Source organism: Condylostylus longicornis, unplaced genomic scaffold (assembly GCF_029603195.1).
Source record: "Condylostylus longicornis isolate FDR11 unplaced genomic scaffold, ASM2960319v2 ptg000145l, whole genome shotgun sequence".
Lineage (NCBI taxonomy): Eukaryota > Metazoa > Arthropoda > Insecta > Diptera > Dolichopodidae > Condylostylus > Condylostylus longicornis.
Genome location: NW_026578113.1, coordinates 212,096 through 233,737, shown reverse-complemented (window position 1 = coordinate 233,737; position 21,642 = coordinate 212,096). Strand labels below are relative to the sequence as shown.

Sequence of the window (21,642 nt, the reverse complement as noted above, 5' to 3'; positions counted from 1 at the left end):
GTATTACATATTTTAATTCAATTGAACGCCCTCTCAACAATTCAATAAAATTCTATTTTTTTATAGTAGATATTGTACTCTATTACACTTTACTCAAAAAAAAAGATTACAATAAGGAGATTTGAGTATTCTCTAATCTCAAAATCACTTTCGAAATTTGATCGTTGTATAACACTTTTCTCATCGGAAAAAAAAAACTAAAATCAAAAATTATTTTTTAAAATTCAACAAATAAAAAATACAATGACGAAAACTAAAAAATTTAAGTATGAATGAAATAAAAAATGAAAATATGAAAAAAAGAGAAAGAGCAAAACAAAAATCACGTAAATAACAATGAAATAAAGATTTATCACTCTCTTTAGTAAAATCATATTTTTCTACGTGGTAAACCATATTGTAAAGTAATGACACTTTACAAGAGCAGCACTTTAAAAACAACATGACAAAAAAAAAATAAAGTTACTTTTGCGTTTTTTTTTTTTTTTGAAACCAAACCCAACAACTGAACACAATCCAACTAAAAATATATCCAACTTCTACATAATGTTTGTCTCATGATAGTTGAGTACAGAACAAAAAATCAAAAAAAAAAAAAAATCTCCCGTGACATCGTCACGTTTATGTCATATCTTTTAATCTCTTGTATATTTTTGTTCTCTTTTCTTTTTTTGTTCTCTTTTTTTATTGTGCTCTCTTAAATATATTACGTTTTATATTCTATTTATATCGCGATACAATTTATTCATGGGTTTTGTTTTGCGGTTGTATGTACATTATGTTTATATAAAGGTGTGTATTTCGCGAAATTTTTTCTTTAACCTCTTCCATTTCTGTTTTATATATATTCATTTAATATGGTATCCTTTTTTTGTTTTTTTTTTTGGGTTGCCTTTCGATCGTATTATGAATAAAGTTTGATTTGTTTGTTTTTTTTTATGCTCTTTTGTTTTTTTTTTATGGTATTCAATTTTAAACTCTTGACATTAAAGTGTACTCATTCTTATATTATAGTTTAATACACGAAATATACTTATCGGATCAAAAGGATAACAAGGTTTTTCAATTATAAACATTTGAGTTTAAAGTTTCTGAAATTTTTATATGAAATTTGTGACTTAGAATTTTAAATGTTCAAATTGTTATTGAAAATGATTGTAAAATGAGCTTTCTATAATATTTGTAAATTTTAATAATTTTAATATTATGGAAAAATATTAGAAAAACTATGAAACTTTTATATAAAAGATGAAATAGGTTTACTAAGTGACTTGTGGTATTCTTAGTTATACGATTATTGTGTTTGATTCATAGTTATACAAGGCGGCTTTCAGATATCAAACATAAGAAGCCTACCTATATTATACATATTCCGAATTATACTCTTACAACAAACATTATACTGCAACATTTTTCATAAAATTTATGAAAACTATGATTATCATACAAAAAAGTTTATAATCATATTGTATTATTTGTAAAATCAAACAAGTTTGATTTGCATATTTGTTGCATCATTTTGTTTGGTGCAATTTTTAGTTTTGCAATTGTTACTTGATTGTAAAATTATTGCAAAAATAAAAATTGTAAACTGCTTGATTGCTTAATTGCATGCGATCATACAGTTTGCATGTGAATGCGCTTGAATATAAACAACATCGAACTGTTGCAAAACTAAAAATTGTTTGTCTATCAGAGTTCTTACTTAATTAGCTTTTATAATCTACTCAACGTTAAGAGTGTCATTATTATTAAAAATTTCCTCCATTTCAAATTTATGTAAATAATGTTGTGTTTCTCTTCTATGAAATAAAAACTTATCAAACACTAATCAAACATCCAGTAGGACAAATACTGCGTCAAAATTTTAAATAATGCAAATAAAATTTTGCAAATTAGTGTGCAGAATATTGTGAATTATTTTTTCTACCAAGACTTTATGGAATACCCTTTTGCATGGAGTTTCAAAAAAAAAAGGTGAATATATAGTTTTCAATGGCATATTTTAGATTTTTAAAATTTTATTCAATAAAAAAAGAACCAAAGTGTTCTATAACGATCTGGAAGAGTCCTTTTAGTTAAACTTAAAAATTTTTATCTCATAGAAGAGAAGTTAAGTATAAAATGAAGAAGAAAATATGACGAAAAAAAAATGGAAGTGAAAGTAGAGATTCATTTTTAGCTTTGTTTTTTTTTTATTTTATTTCTTCTGTATATTTAAGATGGATAGGAATAGAAATCTGTTGAATAATTTATTAATAAAGTGTCGCGGAACGACTATAAAATATGACCGATTTTATACAATAAAAAATAAGAAATCTAAGAGAGATAAAAAAAAAATGGAGAATTTATTTTTCAAAAACAAAAAACAAACACGAAATAAAAAAGCGCTAAATTAAATGGATAAAATGGGTTTTTTATTACGCGAAAAACTTTTCATAAAAATTTAACTACAAAGACGATTACATTTGAAATTTTTTTTTTCTCAATTTTCTTTCTCCCAATGTGTAGTCTAAATTTTGACTGAAATAGTAATTTTGATTTGTGTTAGATGTTTGTGATATACATACGTACTAAAAATTAGAATTTATAAACGTACTTTGAATTAGACGGAAATTACTCCTTTTAAGGAATGAGAGCTCAGATAGACATGCAATTATTATTAGTTTTGCAACTGTTTGATTGCTTGTTTGTATTCCATAGTTTTATATTCAAATGTCTCCACACATGCAACTGTATGATCGCATGAAATTAAACAATCAAACAGTTTGTAATTTATTACAAACTGATTGCAATTTTTATTTAACACAATAGTTTAGTTGGTTAGATGTGCGCGCAACGATTCTAACGATTCAAGCAGTAATTACAAAATTTAAAATTGTATATCTGTTTGTCTTAGCCGTGAGCCCAACAGTAGTAGGATTTTAAGGATTCCACTAAAATAAATTTTTTATTGAAATTTCGAAGCAAATAAGGAGACTAGTACTGGATTTGACTGGATCGTAAATAAAAAATAATTGAGTTCTGAACTAATTAAGATGCCTTTTCGCTAAACTTCATATGTTGATGAGGTATTTTTTTCTTAAATTCTTGCTTCAAATAGAATTCTGTAAAATTTTTGATTAAATTATGTAAATCTTATAACAAGAGTATTGGACGATTTCACCTCTATGTACCGTGTTTTTTAATACCTTGAAAATTGATCCTGTAATTTGTAATTGAAAATTTTCTGTAATTTGATTATATCCTGAAAAATTTACCTGGAAACGTTCAAACCCGATTATAATTATAAATTTTAGAGAAAAAATTTCCATTTACAAAACTGAAATCTAGCACTGTATATTAAATTCAAAGTGATGTTGGTGGCTATCAGGTCAGTAAGACTGTCCATAAGATTTTAGGTATCAAATAACCAATGCAAGTCTGCTTGTTTTACATTTATAACTCTTTCAAACTCATTTATACAATTTTCAAAATATTGTTATAAAAATCGTTCTTTTGCATTTATTATGTTTTCTAATAAATTTTTTATGAATTTCCCAAATATCCATAATTTCTTTCTCTATTTTTTTTTTGTAAATTTTAGTATAACACTTAACATATTTACATTCCATCATATATGCTGCTTATATACAAGTTTATTTGTCTAAATTCATTTATTATAAATTTTATTGGAAAAAAAATTGTAGATTCTTCCAGGACATCAAACAAAACATTGGGAAAACAATAGGGAAAAGATCGTGAACATTTCCCGTTTAACAACATTTTTAAATTGATGATAAAAATTGTGTTTTTTTGTCATTTTTTTCTAAATTCTCTTGCATTCTTTTTGTCTAAAAGAACACAGAAAATTTGTGCTTCATCGTATGTGTACAGTGTAGACCCCCATTATTTTATTCCATTGTCAGTCAAAAGTTATACAGGTTCAAAAAAAAAAAAACAAAAAGAGTATGTAAAACTATAATAAATTTTTTTTCGCGAAATTTTACGCGATTTCATTAACTATAGTTCTAATTTTATTCTAAAAATGTCCTGTTGTCTCGTTCAACTGTGAAATTAATTCTTTACCCATTTCATTTTTACTCTTTTGAATTTTTTTTTTTTTGAAATTTTTTATCTTAGTTAAAATAAAGTTTTTTTTTAGGGGCAAAAAGGATAATTTTTTTAGTGTTTCGTTTCACAATTTTTATTTTTATTTTTTTATAGAAATGAAAATGAAAATTAAGAAATTGCCCTTGTTTACTCAGCTTATCGTTAATTTGTACGAGCATATATGATGGAATGTTGGTTCTCAGTTAGAATGATTTTTTTTTTCCTACTCTTCAACGTTTTTGTAAATATTTTAAACATTTTACGGATGTACGGGATGCACACATTTTATTTCAAATCAAATCATAAAAAGTAGAACAAAAAACAAAAACAACAAAATTGCATAAAATAAGTTTTTGAAAAGTAAATATGGGCTTTTAAAAGGACAATATTTTTAATTCATCCGAAATGAAAAGATGAAAAAAAACAATGTTGGGATAGATATATAACAGCTGCAGTGATATGCAATTTTTTTGTTGATTAATTTGGCGAAAAACAAAAAACGGGGAGAAAATCGTGAAAAATCCTACGAGATTAGCTCCCGGATGAATGTTTTCAAATATAAATGCATAATTTACTGACAAAAAAAAAAAAACGTTCGTTTAATTATATAACATAATTTTAGGAGGAATTTAGAATTTTTTTATTTTGTTTGTTTTATATTAGATTTGGTTGGTAATATTTCAATTTCTAAATTATTATTTTAGAAATGAGTTTTTGTTTTTGTCAGATTGAATGATTTTTGTTAACTAAAGACTTTAATAATTGATATTATATAGGATATTAATTTACTGGTTTAGCGAAAATGTTAGACAAGATTATGCAATTGCTTTGGAACAGTTCCTTGCAATTTTAAGGACGTTAGTAAGCTTTTAGTTAATATACATAGAAAAACGTTATTTTAGCTGTTATTTAGAGATTTCAAAAACAAATAGTTACTTAGATACGGTTAAAAATATGAAATCGACCCCTATAGTGAAACTTCAATTTCTGTGCTTTGATATTCTCCAAAAGTTATGTATAGTCTCTTGTATACTGTCGTCAATTTTATATGCCAAAATTATATGCTATGTAAATTTCACTTTAATCGGTTGAATCGGTCTTTAAAAATAGTTAAAAAGTAGAATCGGATCGGTCCGGAAGATCTGATATATCCAATGAGTTGATCAAACCGTTTCATTCCTAAAGTAAACTCAGATATAAATTTTTGGTATAAAATCAGTTTAGCTAAACTATTTGAGATACTGATCTGCACAGACAGACTGAAAAACTGACAGACAGACATTTCTCTACAACCATTTTAATTACTCTACTCTTCCCTAGCATAGAAAAACGTCGAAAACTTCGCATGTGAAATTTGATGGCTTCACATAACTTATGCAGTTCGATTCGTAATAATAAGAGTTGAAAAACTGAAATTTCGGCTGTAATAAATTCAAAGTCAGCAAAAGGATTTTATGCAATGTGAAACCAATATTGAACCGAAAATTCTTGATATCCTTAAAATAACGTTAAATTCATTTAATTAATAAATTTTATTTAAATTTTAAATTCAATAAGTTGATGAGAATGCTTATTATCGTAAATGTTATATAAATTTTTTTCTACTTGTAGACATTGCGTTGAAATCAAGATAATCTTCATTATATGATTACAAGGATTTCTTAATTGCAAAGAGAATTTCCATTTTCCAAAAGAATAATTTTTAATCAAAATAAATTCAAAAATGATTTAAAAAAATATTCGAAAAGTTAGAAAATTTGACAAATTGTTTGTCATAATTTTTTAGATAAATAAAAAGTCAAAAAGTTTATTTCTATATTAAATTTAAACTCTTTGACTCTTTGACTCTTTTAGACAATTAACAAAAAAAAATCATAATAATTTTCTTCAAAAGTCTAAAAAATTTTCCATTATTAAGAAAATAAAGTCACTCTTAGAATATTTTGGCAAACAATTAGTGAAGTTTTTTTTGGAAATTTTACTTAGAAAAAGCGAAAAACCAAAAAAAAAACAACAAAAAGGACGAAATATTTTTCGTTTTATCAGATTTTCATAATTTTTCTAAAAAAAAATTGTTTTGAGCAAAAAAGGAGCATGAAGTTTTCTATATAACAAAAATATAACTGCCTTTTTTTCTTCTCTTCTTGTTATTTACAGTTTATAACCTTTTTAACAGTTATAAAAGTTTATTCTTAATCTGTTTCAACATTATTTTAAAACAAAAATTGTATTTAGTTTTTTTTTTTTACTTTGCACTCCTTTAACACTTTTTTGACTCTTTTGACCAACCCATGACCACCGTTTAATATTTAAGAATTATTTTACAAAAAAATAAAAACGAGAAAGAAAAAAAAGGACAAAATTAAGGAAAAGTAAATAAAAATTTATAAATATGATCATGTTTTAAGGCGTTAAAAGGAAGTTTTACAAGTATAAAGTTAAGCGAAACACAGAAAAAGACAAGAAAGGAAAAAGGAAACAAATATTTGGTCCTTGTTGTTCCATTCTATATTCTGTTCCTTTCTAATTTGTTCAATGGAACGGCAAAATATTGTAAAAAAAAAAAAATTATATGAATTACATAGAAATGAAATAAATGGCTAGAAAGGAAAGCGCTATAGGAAGAAAAACGTGGCATTTTTTTTTTTCCTTTATGTTAAAGAAAATGAATGATGATAGAAGGAAAGCAAAAACAGAACTTAAATACTTTACTATTTTTATAAAATTTATCTAAAAAATTTTTATTATTTAAACGAAAAAATTTAGAACACGAAAAGGATACTCATAGTTTTTTACGCGAAGATCATTATTTCGAGTGTTGAATTAAAGCTTCGGGCTACAATGAAATTAGTAATATAATGACTTTTTTTTGAAACATACTAAAAAATTTTGTAACCTACTAATCGGGATTTGGGCTTAAGTTATCGATTTTTTAGTAATTTCTTTTAATTTGGTGAAATTTAAAGATAACAAATTTAAAATTTATCTAGAAATTATAATTATTTTTTAGTCCGAATTGTTAAATTTTAACCCCGCGCGATCATTCAAATTTTTATATACTACTACTACTAATATTAGAATTACATATACATATATTTTTTTATTCCATTTTCTAATTTAATAACATGAAAGGGGAAAAAATGAGAGGATTTGAATATTAAGGACTTATTTTGTTGAAAAGCCATGAGTGTTGTTTTTTTTTTGTATGAAGATGGCCTTATTTTTGAAAGAGGTCTCTACTCTTGGAATGTGCACATTTAGTGGTTGTGAGAGGCATTTTTCCAGTGCAAAATGTACATTTTTGTGCACTTTGGTGTATGCCCTTTTTGGACGAACTGTATGCCACTCTACAATAACTAGATCAATGTTTCTTGTACATAGATATAAAAGTTTCTTCAAAAATTAGTTTTTTGAAATTTTTCTTAAAAGTATACAATACGCTATGATACGGCCGACAGAACGTTTTGAATGAAATTTCGAGGAATATACATAATTTTTTGTTAGTTACAAGCTACGACAGTAAGCTGTAAAATGTAATTAACTTCAAATTTTTTCCATAAACTTCTATAAGTAAATCCAATAATTTTAAGATTTTGTCTTTCGAAATAATGCATACGGTAAGTTTAATTTTCATTTTTAATTGTCGCCTTTTAATAATTAAGTGATACAAGAAAAAAAAACAAGCAAAAAAAAAAAAATTACAAGTACTTGTAGTAGTACAAAATATAATAATTTAATGTCTAAATTAGCCCCTTTAAAAAAAAATTTTACAATACAAGGATAAAATACAATAAAAATAATAAAAATATCAAAATAAATTAAAATATAAGAAGAAAAAAATTGCATGTACATTTTTGTATTTTGTAGAATACGAGTATAAGAGAAAAATAGGGTGTCGCGTCTATATGAGATTTAAATCTATGAAGTAATAAAATGTATGACCAAAATGAACAAGAAGAAAAACAAACCATGAGAAAAAAAAGAAATCTAAAATGATAACAATAATAAACAATACAAAATTCATTGTAACCTGCTAACTATGGGACATTTTCTGACAACAAAATTTATAATAATTTTTGAGATCGGTTTTTAATAATTATTAATTTTTAATAACAAATTTTTACAAGCTATTTTAATGTTACTGTCAAATTTATATTATTGTTTAAATTTTGGCACTCAAATTCATTGTTCTGACTTATATTGGAATTTGAGTGATTTTTGTGAGTAAATTTGAGTGAAATTGAGTGAAACGAAGTTTCATTCAAAAATTACAAATTTTTCATGTAATAGCAGGCATTCCAATAGCAGCATTGAAATTTATAAAGCAAGTGTTTTAAGCAACTCTTAATTCATGAATTTTGTATATTATAAACATCAAATCCTAAAAGTATGCACGAATTGTAGATGTAATTCTATACTTTATCTATACATTCTATACACATTCACAATAAACTAAAATAATTTTAAATCATAGATAAAATTCTTATATGATGTGGTAAAAAAAAAAAGAACAACTGGCAAAAACAATAAATTTAGCTAAGAGTTATTTTTATTAAAAAAAAAAGGAAAACAAAAACAATAAAAACAGAAAACAAAAATGTATACAAATACAAATGTGATTCACATCATATCTCTCGGCTGGAAAGCTACTATTATTTGATTTATAAACTTTATCTTTCAGTGACTCTTTTTTTTGTTTCTCCTCTTATTTTCGAATTAATTTTAGTGTTTTAATAGAGAAAGAGGAACCGGCAAATTGCACAAATCTTATAAAATCATTTTTTCTTTCAAGTGTATGTACATACAATGTACTTGTTTATTTTCTTTGTCTATAGATAAATTTTTTGGCGTCCTGTTGCTGATTTCTTCTTTCTTTTTTTATTTTTTTTTACAATGAAATTATTTTTTTTTTTTTAATTTGCTGTGTCATATGTAAAGGGTGGAAAATTATTTAAGATTTCCAGGAATATATTTTGTTTAAATTTAAATATTGTATGTAAAGTTAGTTTTATGAGCAATTCTTAAATATAATGTAAATTCACTTATAGATTTGCAATAATTGACAAGTGTCAAATGTCATTATGATTTTATAAATTTTTTTAACTTTATTGCCTCGTATGAATATCAAGTAAATTTCAAATATCACTTTATTTTTTTTTGGCTTGTATTTGAATATAGATATTCGATACTTAATATTTGACATTTGAGACTTAAGACTCACTTGACATTTGACATTTTAATAAAAATTTTCAATATAATCTTATTAGTTTAAATATCACCATTCGTCCAATTGGTTCCTTAACTTTTTAGGCTTATATTTAAATATAGAGATTTAGGATTTCTCGTTTGGCATTTGACATCTATCATTTGACATTTGACAAATCTGACATTTAAGTAACTTTGAATCATTTTACACTTGCAATTTTAATAAAAATTTTCAATATCTTTAAAATGTCACCGTTCATTGAATGGTTGTCTTAATTTTTGGTATTTGCTTTTATATAAAACAATCGTATACCAGTAATCATATTCCATGTAGTTTTTTTATAGAACTGTTATACAAAATGGCATCAATAATTTTCTTACGGTTATCACAAATCCTGAAATATAATGAAATAATTTTCAGTCAATAATCAATCATTTCTATGATCTATTTTAATATCTATGGTAATGTTTATTTAAAAATCTTGAATAATCTTTAAAATACTCTGTCCATGTATATGAGTAGATTGCAAGTGTAAGATAATGCAATTTACTTATTTCATTTTTTTTAATTTATTATAATTTTCTATTTTACATTTAATAATATAATAATTTTTATATTTCATTAAGAGAAAATTCTATTTTCTTACTCATTATTATTATATTTGTTACAGATGGTGAACCAATAAAACTTCCAGATAATTTAGAAAGCTTACCACGTGCTGACCATTTTCCCACGCAACGTCATCGTTGGAATACCAATGAGGTAAGGTTCTTTATAATAAATTTTTCTCTTATATCCTTACAAAAAGAAGAAAAAATATTCATAAATATTAAAGAAAAAGTTTACTCTTTAACTCTTACCTAGCCATTTTGTACTGAAAAATATTTGATGTGAAAATCTGTCCCTAAATTTAGTTGATCCATTAACTTTATTATTATACATATTATATACATACAAGTACTTGTAATATTATATATTATTATGCACAAATAAAATTATTACTAGTGCTCCTATACCTTAAACTCATAGAAAGAAAATTTTTCATAAATTTTATCAACAGAATAAAAGAGAAGGAAAAGGAAGGAACTTATTATCATCATGAACTTCTAAACTTGTAAAAGGATGAAAATTTCGTACATATCTACGTAATAAGATGAAAAAAGAATCCGGGTTGTGGTACCTAGAAGTGAGAAAAAAAATCATAAAAGATATCTTAAACTCTAATATCGTAACTCTAATATCGTTATTATAAGTGACAGAAAAAGTTTGTCAAAGGGCTACATATATAAAGCTACATATTATGTACTTATATAAAGAGTAGGTGAGGGAAAAAACACCAGAATATTTTCAAAGAAAAAAGTTATAATAAATTAACGGGGGGGACGAAAGTTTTTTTGAAAATTTTTTAAAAGTTTCTAATTTTTTCTTTCAAAATTTAATATTGAATATGATTACGGGACGGCGGTGTTAACTCGGAAGGTGTTATGAAAAAATCTTTTTATTCATAATTCTAAAAGTTTAAGACCAACAAACTTGATTGAAAACTTTTGATTTTTAAAATTTTTTTTTTGTCAAATAAATCAAATTTTCAAAAAGCAAAAAAAAAAAAACCAGATCGTAAATAATTTTCGTAAATTTATTAAAGATTTTACAAGATTTTCTATTTTTTACTTTGTAGAGTTTCAATAAATACTCTTCCTCTTGTCTTAATCTTTGGCTTTAAGTAAAATTATGATTTTATTTTGTCTAAATTGAATTTAAAAATTGTATTGTATTGCAAATTTAATTCACGATAGAAATTACTATGGCTAAGTATAATTAGAAATAAGTTAATTTATGTAGACGTAGTAGATATTAGAAAATTTCGAAACAGTGAGACCTTACCTTGGATTGAAAATAATTTTCTTAATTAACTAATTAATTTTATAATAAATTTATTGAATTAAATTCCCTATTAAGTAAATCACATAATTTTATTAAAATATTTACGTGATTACTTACGTTATTGTAATTGTTTATACAAAATAATATTTTACACTATTGTTTCCTTTCATAACAAAGTATAGACACAGTATAAGGTATAATGTTGTATTACTATAAGCATGCCAAAACTATGTACAATCCTACAGAGCTTGTGCTTTCCAAATGTGTTGTTATGCTGTTACACATACATGCATACATATTATGTGTATCCTCAAGTGAAAGTATAAATGTTTTGTTCGGAGACAATCTCTCCATTTCAACAGATTCCCAGTATCTATTAAAGATAACACATTTATCTTCCCGTGCCCTCAATTTACGCAAACCCTCAAGAATCTAAGTTCGTTAGTTGAATATTTGCATAACAGAAGAGGAACTCTATTTTAAACGGTTAGTGCAGTTTTTTTTTAAATAACTGTGATTAATAATTAGTTTTCCTTAATAGCTCCCAAACCGTAGCATGTAGGAACCGGAAAATGATTGACATACCAAAATTAAAGTCAGTTCATAAAAATGGCAAATGTGCGAAAGAAAGCTACAATTTTGCATCACCAGAAAATTAAACATAAAAGTTAAGAATTCAAAATTTTCGAACATTAATTACTGGTCTTGTGTGTCTGAAATTTGGAAAGATTATAGAGAGATATTCCTTTGGAAATCATTTTTCTGAAATTTCGAAATCAAATTTAACCATGCGTCTATGTCACACAGGAAAGGAATAATACCTAATGAAAAGCTAAAAAGAAGAGCCGACTTAAGTCTCCGTAATTCGGAAACAGTTGAGCCGTTAACACTGTGTCTACACATATTAACTTATGAGACTCTATACAATGGTATTTAGTAATGTATATAGAAAACAGACACCCCCGCCCCCATAAATAATTTGCTAAAAACATGAAAGACCATAATTTTAATATAGAAAAAAAAAATAAACACAAATTATTTTTTTATTCCAAGAAATGGCATAAAAGTAATCTTTGGTCAGAAAGAATGGACACTTGTTAAATGAGAAAATGATTTACGACAAGTTGACAATCTTGAATGTCAGCCGGTTATCTATAACAATATAGAAGAAAATAAAAAAACAAAAATGTGTATGCAAAATTTATACTTAGAAATTTATGCATGTATATTTTTGATAGCCTTAGGTCTTGAACTCTTTTGTTGTTTTTTCGTTATTTGAACTTTTTGTTTTAAAAATTTTTTTTGTAATATTTTCTTTTTATGCACTTGTAGCCTTTGTAAACTGATATCTTTCCCTTCTAGTCTTGTACAATAGAATATAATTTATAATATAGAATTCATTGCTAAGCTGGAATATACAAATTGTTGCTATAAAATATCCTTTGAACCAAAAATCATGTATTCTGTTTTCATTTTCTAATATGAGAATTTGAGTTACATTGTCTTTTGTACTCTTAATTTTGTAGGTGTTTTTTATTAAAGCTGTTGGTTTTTAACTGAAATTTTTCAATTTGTTCCTAAATCGGTTTGCCTTTTAAAAGAACTATGTCAGTTTAAGATTAACACACAAGTATAGTGGATTAGAAAATAGAGTTTCTTTTTTAAAAAAAATCACACTGACTACATTAGCTATACACAAGATATACGCTTTTGATTAATTTGATTATATTGTGTGCGGATTAGTGCTGTTATCTTTTTTGTTTTGATAATAATCACCTCGGATGTCATTAAAATTTTTAAAGAGTACCTTTAGACTTATTTCAGGTCCACTAGCACAGCTTGTGCAGTATGTAGTCTTAAATTAACTTTATTCAAAAATTTTTTATTTTTTCCAATTTATTCAAATATGCAATTTGTTTATATTCCCCGTTTTTTACATTGGTTCTTGCATTTGTCGAATTAATAGTTTCTCGTATGTCTCGAATTCTAAAGGACCATATATATAAAAAAAAATCCTTAAATAAAATACAGGAAGAAAAAAATATTAAAATAGCTGAGTTCGTTTTTTATTAACTTCTCACGAATGAGAGTATTATTTTTTGTTTTCATTACTTTTTTTTTGTGTTTTTTGCCATAAATGTCCTTAGAATCGCAATATACATAAAAAAAAAAACAGCTCCAAACAAAACAAAAAAAAAAGGTTAAAAATAAAAAAAATTTTGAAACAAAAACATGAAAAAAATTTGTAAAAACAGACTGGGCACACACAATAAACGACAACGAGAAACCCAACAAACGAAAAAAAAGAGAAAGGAAAGGGAAATTGACTTAAGAAGTGATAAAGGACTACAATGGTTGACTTTGTATTGTTAATCCTAAGTAATTTTTATATTTGGTATAATATGGTGTTCTTAAATATTCATTTAAGGTTGTTATAGCTCTGTTTCGGTACTCTTTTGTTGGGTCTTGGTGTTGTTTTCGTTTTGGTTATTCTCGTTTTTTTTTTGTTCTTTCCAACTTAACAAGTATTGTAGAGACTAGAGTTTGGATTTCTTTGTTTTTTCTTTTACACTTTGGAAAATAAATTTATTTGACATTTATGCATGCAATCTGCTGCATAATCAAAGAAGGAAAGCAACAAATTTTCGGGTGTAGTAACGAGAAAAGAAAAAAAAAAATAAATAAAATACAATTTATTATTATTTTTTTTTTTGGGTTTTTGTCTTTCAAAACTTGTTAACCACTGAAACTAATTTAGTTTACAATTTTCTTCTATTCACATTTATTTATTGAGTATAACAAAATTTAAATTGAATTTTCATTACATGATTACCTTAATATTTTGCAATATTTAATTATATAGTTGAAATTAAGTACGATAACAATTAATTTCTGATAATATAAAAAAAGGGTTGAAGATAAAAACATTATCGTAAAATGTTATTGAAGTAGGAAACAATTTTACAATGAATTGGAGGGAATTAGTAATATTGAAGAATGGGGCATTTGGTTTAATTGGAAATATTGATGTATAAAATAATTATTGTAAAGCATTATAAGGATCATTTCTTGTTAATTATACACAATAGCTTGGAAAATTAGAAATATGTTATTTATTGAAATAAATCAATAATTTGATGTGCTGTACCAATTGAATTTAAATACATATAATATGTCCACTCGTCACTAGGGCTGCAAGTTTTTTTATTCTTGTACGAACGTATGTTCAAAGAATATTATAAATTTGCATTACCGTTTGTACTTCTAATTTGCCATTACATTGTTTAAAATCATTCATTTGTACGGGTATCATTGTGTTGGGACGGTCAACTCTACCTATTCTCGTTATCCTATGTAATTTTTTAAAATTTATGTCATAAAACTATACAATTTGTACTTAAAAATATAAAAGTATAAAAAGAAATATTAAAATAAAAAAAAAAATTTATTTTTGGCTATAAATAAAAAAAAAAACAGAAGGACTTTTGTTTAAGTTTAAAGGACTTTTAAAAGTTTGTCTTCTTTTTTTTTTTGATTTTATTTTTGGCAAATAAAATCAGAATAAAAAAATGCAACAACAAAAAAACCTTGTTACAAATTTAAATACAAATTACAAATAATATGAGAATTTTTTTTTGTTTAAAAACATTTTGTGAATTTGTGAATAAGAAAATTTAAAAATTAAAGTAAGAAATTCGACGGTCTTATAATATTTTACAATTGTAATGCAATTGAAATGGCATTAAGGACTTCTAATTATAGGCAGACAATACTCGATTTTTTTTTCTAATTGAAACAACAAACATTTCCAAAAATATTTTCTTTATTTAGATATGAGAAAGGAGAATGGGCCGCCCCGCAAACAATCTTTGTAGGAGTTGCTGTGACGAGAGGACGATATGAGAAATCGCCAATAAATATGTAGGCAGCACAAGTTTTCTTAAAAATATTTTTATATTCTAATTTTTTCAGAATCTCTCGTGTAATATTATAAACGTTGATTAAATTTATAATTTTTTAAAAATTGGTGGTCAAGGTTCGGTTTTAATTTAAGAAAATGCTAGGGCGAATAAACTTAGTATTTTGAGAATAAAATGTTAAATTTGACCCTTTATCTCAATTATACTAAAACATTTATTCTTAAAACAAATATTTCAACTTCTTACTTATAGGCAAGGATTAATATTAGAAAACTATAATATATCTGAAAATAAAAACCACAATTAATTAAAACTACTTTAAAATTAAAGACATGTGCCCATTAGCCAATGAGGATCTAATTAATAAACTTTTGGAAATTGATTTTTTTTATGTTATCTGTAAATTTGCTGTCACTCTGTTTCAAAAAAATATTGCAATTTTAGCTTAAGCTTAATACAGTTGTAAGCTTGAAAATCTCAACTTATTAAGAAAGTTCAACTTGTCGGGCATATTCAAATTTGAAAATAGCTCTTGTAAAAGAAATTGTATAGGCAGTGTTACAAGATATTCCATAGATACAAGTTTACGGAATATTATCCAGACTTATTTCTTGTAACTGTATAGTTGATAATGTTAAAAAAAAGGGAAATTTAACAAATAATTTAAAAATATTGAGGTTTAATGAAAATTTTTGGGTTGAAAACCACAAAGTTAAATAAAATTTTTTTTTTTATAATTTTCTCCTTTTTAACATAATAAAAATAAATAAATAAAAATTCTCGCTTTAATTTTGTTTTTTCGGTATTCTCACAATACAAGACGAAGTTTTTCGCCGCAGTTCATTAACAGTTTTAGTGAAAAAAGTTTTAAAGTTTACACAAAAGTATTGCACGGGTTTTTTTTTTATTGTACTCGTATAAATTTTTAATTATTTTTTTAATTTTTTTTGTAAATATTTTTGGTTATTTACACCAAAAATTATTGTTGTGACACTAAAAAAGAAAAAAAAAAAGAAAATTGTTTTTCTATTTCTTTTTTAAGGATAAGAAAAACCGCAAATTTTTTTTTTTAAATAGGTAGACTACTCGTTATTATTATCGCTATTTGATTTTTTGGAAAATAAAAAATTTAAATAAAATCTGGTGGTGATGACCTCGGTTACCGCCGACGAATAAAATGGGACAGAATGGTAAAAAATGCCTTCTTTTGTAGTAATAAAAAAATGAGGTTAAAGGTTCGAAATTCCAAAAAATTTTATTACACTTCACATTATTACTTATGCTTTATAACTTTAAAACATAATATAATTTACGATTTGCACCTCCACTTACAAGAAGTAATAGCTTTCTTGTAACCTGTAAAACAGCTGGTTGTAAAAGTAATATAGCAAACTTTAATTTTTGGAAAAATTAAAAAAATTTTGTTTTTTTGTGAATTTCATTTAAAAAATTTTGAACTATCCTAATATAGGCAAGAAATATTTGAAATTTTTTGGATATGCCTAATCTCTATACGTAAATTTTCTAATTTTTCTGAACTTATCCTAGCATTTACATTTACAAATACACTGAAACGTTCTCATTTCATTTCACACTCTCTTTATTCTAAATTGTTTCCCTACCGTTTTGAGTTTATAGTCGAATAGTTGTAAAATATACGCAGGCTTTCAAAATGTTAAACTGAGTAAGCCTTTTATTTTCTCATGGAATTGGTAAAATTTTATATTGAATAGATGATTCCGGAAGACAAATGTAACTTTAGTCTCTATAAAATTTTAGAACAAAATGAATTCATGCACTTATTGAAAAAGAAAATTTTTTTTTATCGTAAATGCTTAATACTAAATAACTCTTAAAGAAAATAAATTCAAGCATGAAAGGGTTAAAAAAAAAAACAATATTAATTTTTATATAAATAAATTTACGTGATCTGAATGATCTCAATATAAATCAAGGATGCATACTTAATGAATTCAAATAATGTACTGCACTTTTGTCCATCAAACTTTTAAATTTTATTTAATTTTCAAAAATAAAAAAAAAATAAAAATAAAAATTAACATGAAACATGTTTTTTGTTTAACAACACTGCAATAGAATTTTTTCAAATTTTTTAATCAGTGTTCCGAATCAGTTAATTAACTTAAAGATTTTTAAATTTGCATAAAAATAATTGAAAATTGAAATCAAATTAAATTTAAATCGTCAAAACATAGAAATATAAGAAATAAGTATAAGTGCAGGGGCGGGTCGGATTTGTTTGTCGCCCTATGTGGTGACCGAAAAGTGGGCTTCTCCGCCCCTTTCATATAGCAAAGAACAATATGCAACAAAATTGCACATTATGCTTTCTTATAAGTTTATAATGCTGAATGTAAGATTAGTCATAGAATTGAAGGCTGTTTGTATATACTCGTATATGCATGCAATCAAATAGAAAGAAAACCAAATTTTTAATTTTGGTTTTTTTTTTTGTAGTTTTCGATAACACCTCTGTTTTGCAGTGCTCATTGCTCATTTTATATATACATATATTAGATTCGATACGACTGCATGGCTGTTAGTTTATTTGCAGTATTCCAAACAAATTGCATGAGTACATGCAACTGGTTTATTTAGTAGTGAGACGCGGCCAGTTCAAAGGGCTAATCAATCTCCGTTGAAGTTAAATAGTATATAATATAAATTTAAGTGATCAATTTTAAATATACATGTATATATTATTCTTTAAATACTAAAATTATCCTAAAAATATTGAGTTCCCTTCATTGTTTTACAAATGATAGATTTTCAAATCAGGTAGATATGCACATGGTGTTATTGAAATTATTAGTAAAATATCAATTTTAATTTTATAATCGAAAACTTGAATATTCATTAGCGCTGGATTTTGATTTACTTCTTGATTAAGATGTAGATTAAATCAGTTAAATCATACGAATTGTTGGTACAATACCAAAATATTTCAAATTGCATCCTACCTACATTATATGAAATTTTCTTGATTTCCTCAAAATGTCCTTCAATTTCCCAATTTTATTTTTATATTCCATTCATTTACTTATTTAACTTGTATAACACTATATTGTATAACACTATATTTCATACTCATACGATACATAAATATTTTTAATCAAAATTATTGGTTTGAACTTGAAATTTATGAAAATACAAAAGATCAAAAAAAAAAATCAACAGGCTATAAACATAAAAAAAAAATTCATATTTGGCTTTCAAATTACATTTTTGTAATAATTACGAATATCCTTCTTAAATAAAAACAAAATATTATTATTAAAAAAAAAAAAAATTCATAAAAATAATTTCAAAAAATATGAATTTATTTTATATTGCATAAATATATTTTATTTATATCGATATTTCCCCCTTTTTTTTTATTTGAAAATTTTCATAATAAAAATTCATGTATCGAATTGAATATTTGATTCGACATAATCGTAAAAAATTTAAAAGTTATTTTTTGGGTTTTTGAAATTTCATTTTTATGTCATCGAATGAAATTTACAATTACAATTTATATACGAGCTTATATAACATATACGAATAGATTTTGTCACAGAGAATACATCGAAATAAGTATGCCATCCGAAGGACCGAAAAATTATACAAATATTTTGTGAATAATTTTAGAATATTTTAATATTAGTTGAGATTTAACCAGAAACTAAAATATAATTCTGGCTTCTAGTTTTCCTATCATGAAATTTTTAAAATTTCAATATTAAGCAGGAAAACTATATGAAATGCTGAAGAAAATTAAGGGACCTGTAATGGTATTTTACATGAAACGTTACAATATAAGGAATGCTATCAAAAATAGTTGTAGTACTTTATACCCATATAATATAAAAGCACTTACAAATTGATATCAAAAAGGGAACATGTTTAAAAAATTTAAATATGAGCGAAAATATATCGCGCAGTCCTTACATACAGCCATTTATAGAAAATATTGAATGAACAATTTCCTTTAATATTTTTCTTATTTGTTTTTCTTTTTTTTTTTAAACAAAAATCAATTGTTGTGTTACTAGTTCTTAAATTTTCAATTTTTATTGCTTGTTCTTGCTGGGTTTTTTTGTTTTTCTTCCAAATTGACATAAAATATTCTTTTAGTACTTTTAAGTGATTCCGTCTTGTTTTTTTTTTTTTTTTGATATTTTATGCTATTTTGAATATGTGGGTATCAAAATACTTAAGTTGAAATTTATATTGTATATACAGGGTGTTTCGCATAGATGGCAAATCATTTTAGAGATGATTTTTTGGTCAAATTTCAATAAAAAACAGGGGAGATAAAAGCGGGTCGATATACTTTTTTTGGAGCTAAATCCTGTTAAAAAAAAGTACCAGCAATTTCGAGTCTTTTAAAAACATTTTCAAAATAAAGCAATTATTCTGATTTTGACAAGCTTTATCTTGAAAACTGTGCTTCAAATCAAGTTGATTATGAGACCGGTAATAAAGAGAAAGTAATCGCCTGTAAAATAATCTCTCAATAGTTATTCTATGTCACATTGTTCCGAAATTATAAGCATTTATTTACATGCAGGAAAAATCTGATACCTGCGGTTGAAAAACGAATATATCTGCAGCCCCTTCTTCCCGCCAACTTTTTTTCTAGAATTTGACCAAAGAATCATTATTTTCTAACTAATGCGGAACACCCTGTATACAAAAGAATATTAAAATAATATTTTACAATTCGCAGTTTCATTTAATTCACTTTTCATGACTTTGTATGCCTTTCATTGATAAATAATTTGATTTCTTTATTTTTTTCAAAATTTATAAGATTTTGTACTTTAGCTGTTGTTCTCTATACGAGTATATTAAACAGATAGTTTTTGAGATATGCAAAATTGTTCAATGAAATAAAATAAAATTTTGATTGTTGAAAATTGTATAGGAAAAATAAATTGAATAGTCTGTACTTACATAATAAAAATTCAGGTCTTATTTAATAGTTTTGAAAAAAAAATATAAAAAATTTAGGATTTATTTTTATAAATTTATGTAAAATCAGAGTTGCACAGGCGGCATTTGATTAGTGGTTGAAAAATGTTAATAGGAATTTTAAATAAAATCAATTTTTAATATTTTGAAACTCGGAACAGTATATTGGCTGAAATTAATATTAATTTCCCATTCTTATACATTCCATTTTTCGACATTTAATTATTAGCATTAATTTTGTTGCAATTAATTCTTGTATATATAGCAATTAATTATTCAGATCTGCATCTACTCCCATATTTATTAAAATCAAATATATTTGCAAAATTCTTTATATTGTACATTATACCCTATTCCGGAAATTAAAATAAAATTAAGATCAATGATCTAATTCAATTCAAAGTATATGTATAACATTTCTCTTATTTCAAATTCACTTTAATAATTTGATTTTGAGAAACAAAAAATTCAACCCAAATATTTTATAAACCATAAAAGAATTGCCATACTATACATATATTATGTATAGATTTAATAATTTTTAATAATTTAATTTCTTCCAGAATTCCTTCTAAAGCAGAAATAGGATTATAGGAAAATTTTCAGAAGAAAAAATTTGTTTTTTTTTTGCAATTTCATTTTTTAAGCTGAAAAAGCTCTTATATACATGTTACTCTCATCATATCAATAAAAAAAATTCTCTTTTGAACTAAACCAAATTATTATATAGGCAAGTATGATACATACCTATACCTATATACATGGTCATAATGTAGCAAAAGGAAGAAGGGCATATTAAATAAAGTTAGTAAATTTATATTCTTAAAAGGACCTCTGAAAGGTTTATATATACATTATGCATATTATATATTTACTTACTTATATATTATATGCCCATAATATAATATAAATTTTTTATTTTTACAAATGTGCAAAGTAAAGTAATATTTATTCATTTTTTATTTAACTTTTACATATATATTTTAATTTTTTTTTCTTCTGTTATTTTAAATGCATGTATATCGTATATATAACCCAGTAGATTTTTATAAGATTTTGTGTGATTTGTTCTATATATTCTACATTATAACTTACACATATTTTTTTTTCTTTTTGTTTTTTGTCATATAATATATTCAATGGTTAAATACAATTTACTGCTTTTATGTTAACGAATATACGACTGTAATACATATATATGTATATATATACATATTTGAATTTTATACCCAAAATTTATATACCCGAAATTTATATAGAGAATGAAAAGAATATAACATATAACTGAAAATATCACGACCAATAAAATAGAAATAGAAAAAAACCAACAAAAAAACAAAAATAATAGCGGAAATAAAAGACAAATGGGAACCTCCAAGAAAAAAAAAAAACAAACAAATTTACAATACACCTATATAACAAAAATTCTTGAAAAAGAATCAGAAACGAAATATGAGACTTAAGGACATATTGAGAAATGACAATATATTAAAAAAAAAAAAATTTTTTTAAAATTTACAAAAAAAAAAAAAATAAAAATTTCTACTCCTTTTAAATATTTTA

The 21,642-nt window shown here is 24.6% G+C and overlaps 1 protein-coding gene across 1 annotated transcript in view; it reads left to right on the top strand.

Moving 5' to 3' along the window:
* LOC129615710 (calmodulin-binding transcription activator 1) overlaps positions 1 to 21,642 on the top strand; it is a 145,649-nt gene that overhangs the window by 85,546 nt on the left and 38,461 nt on the right. Inside the window, exon 2 of the mRNA XM_055531069.1 lies at positions 9,969 to 10,060. Within this exon, the coding sequence (XP_055387044.1) occupies positions 9,969 to 10,060 (92 nt within the window). The remainder of the gene's footprint in view (positions 1 to 9,968; positions 10,061 to 21,642) is intronic.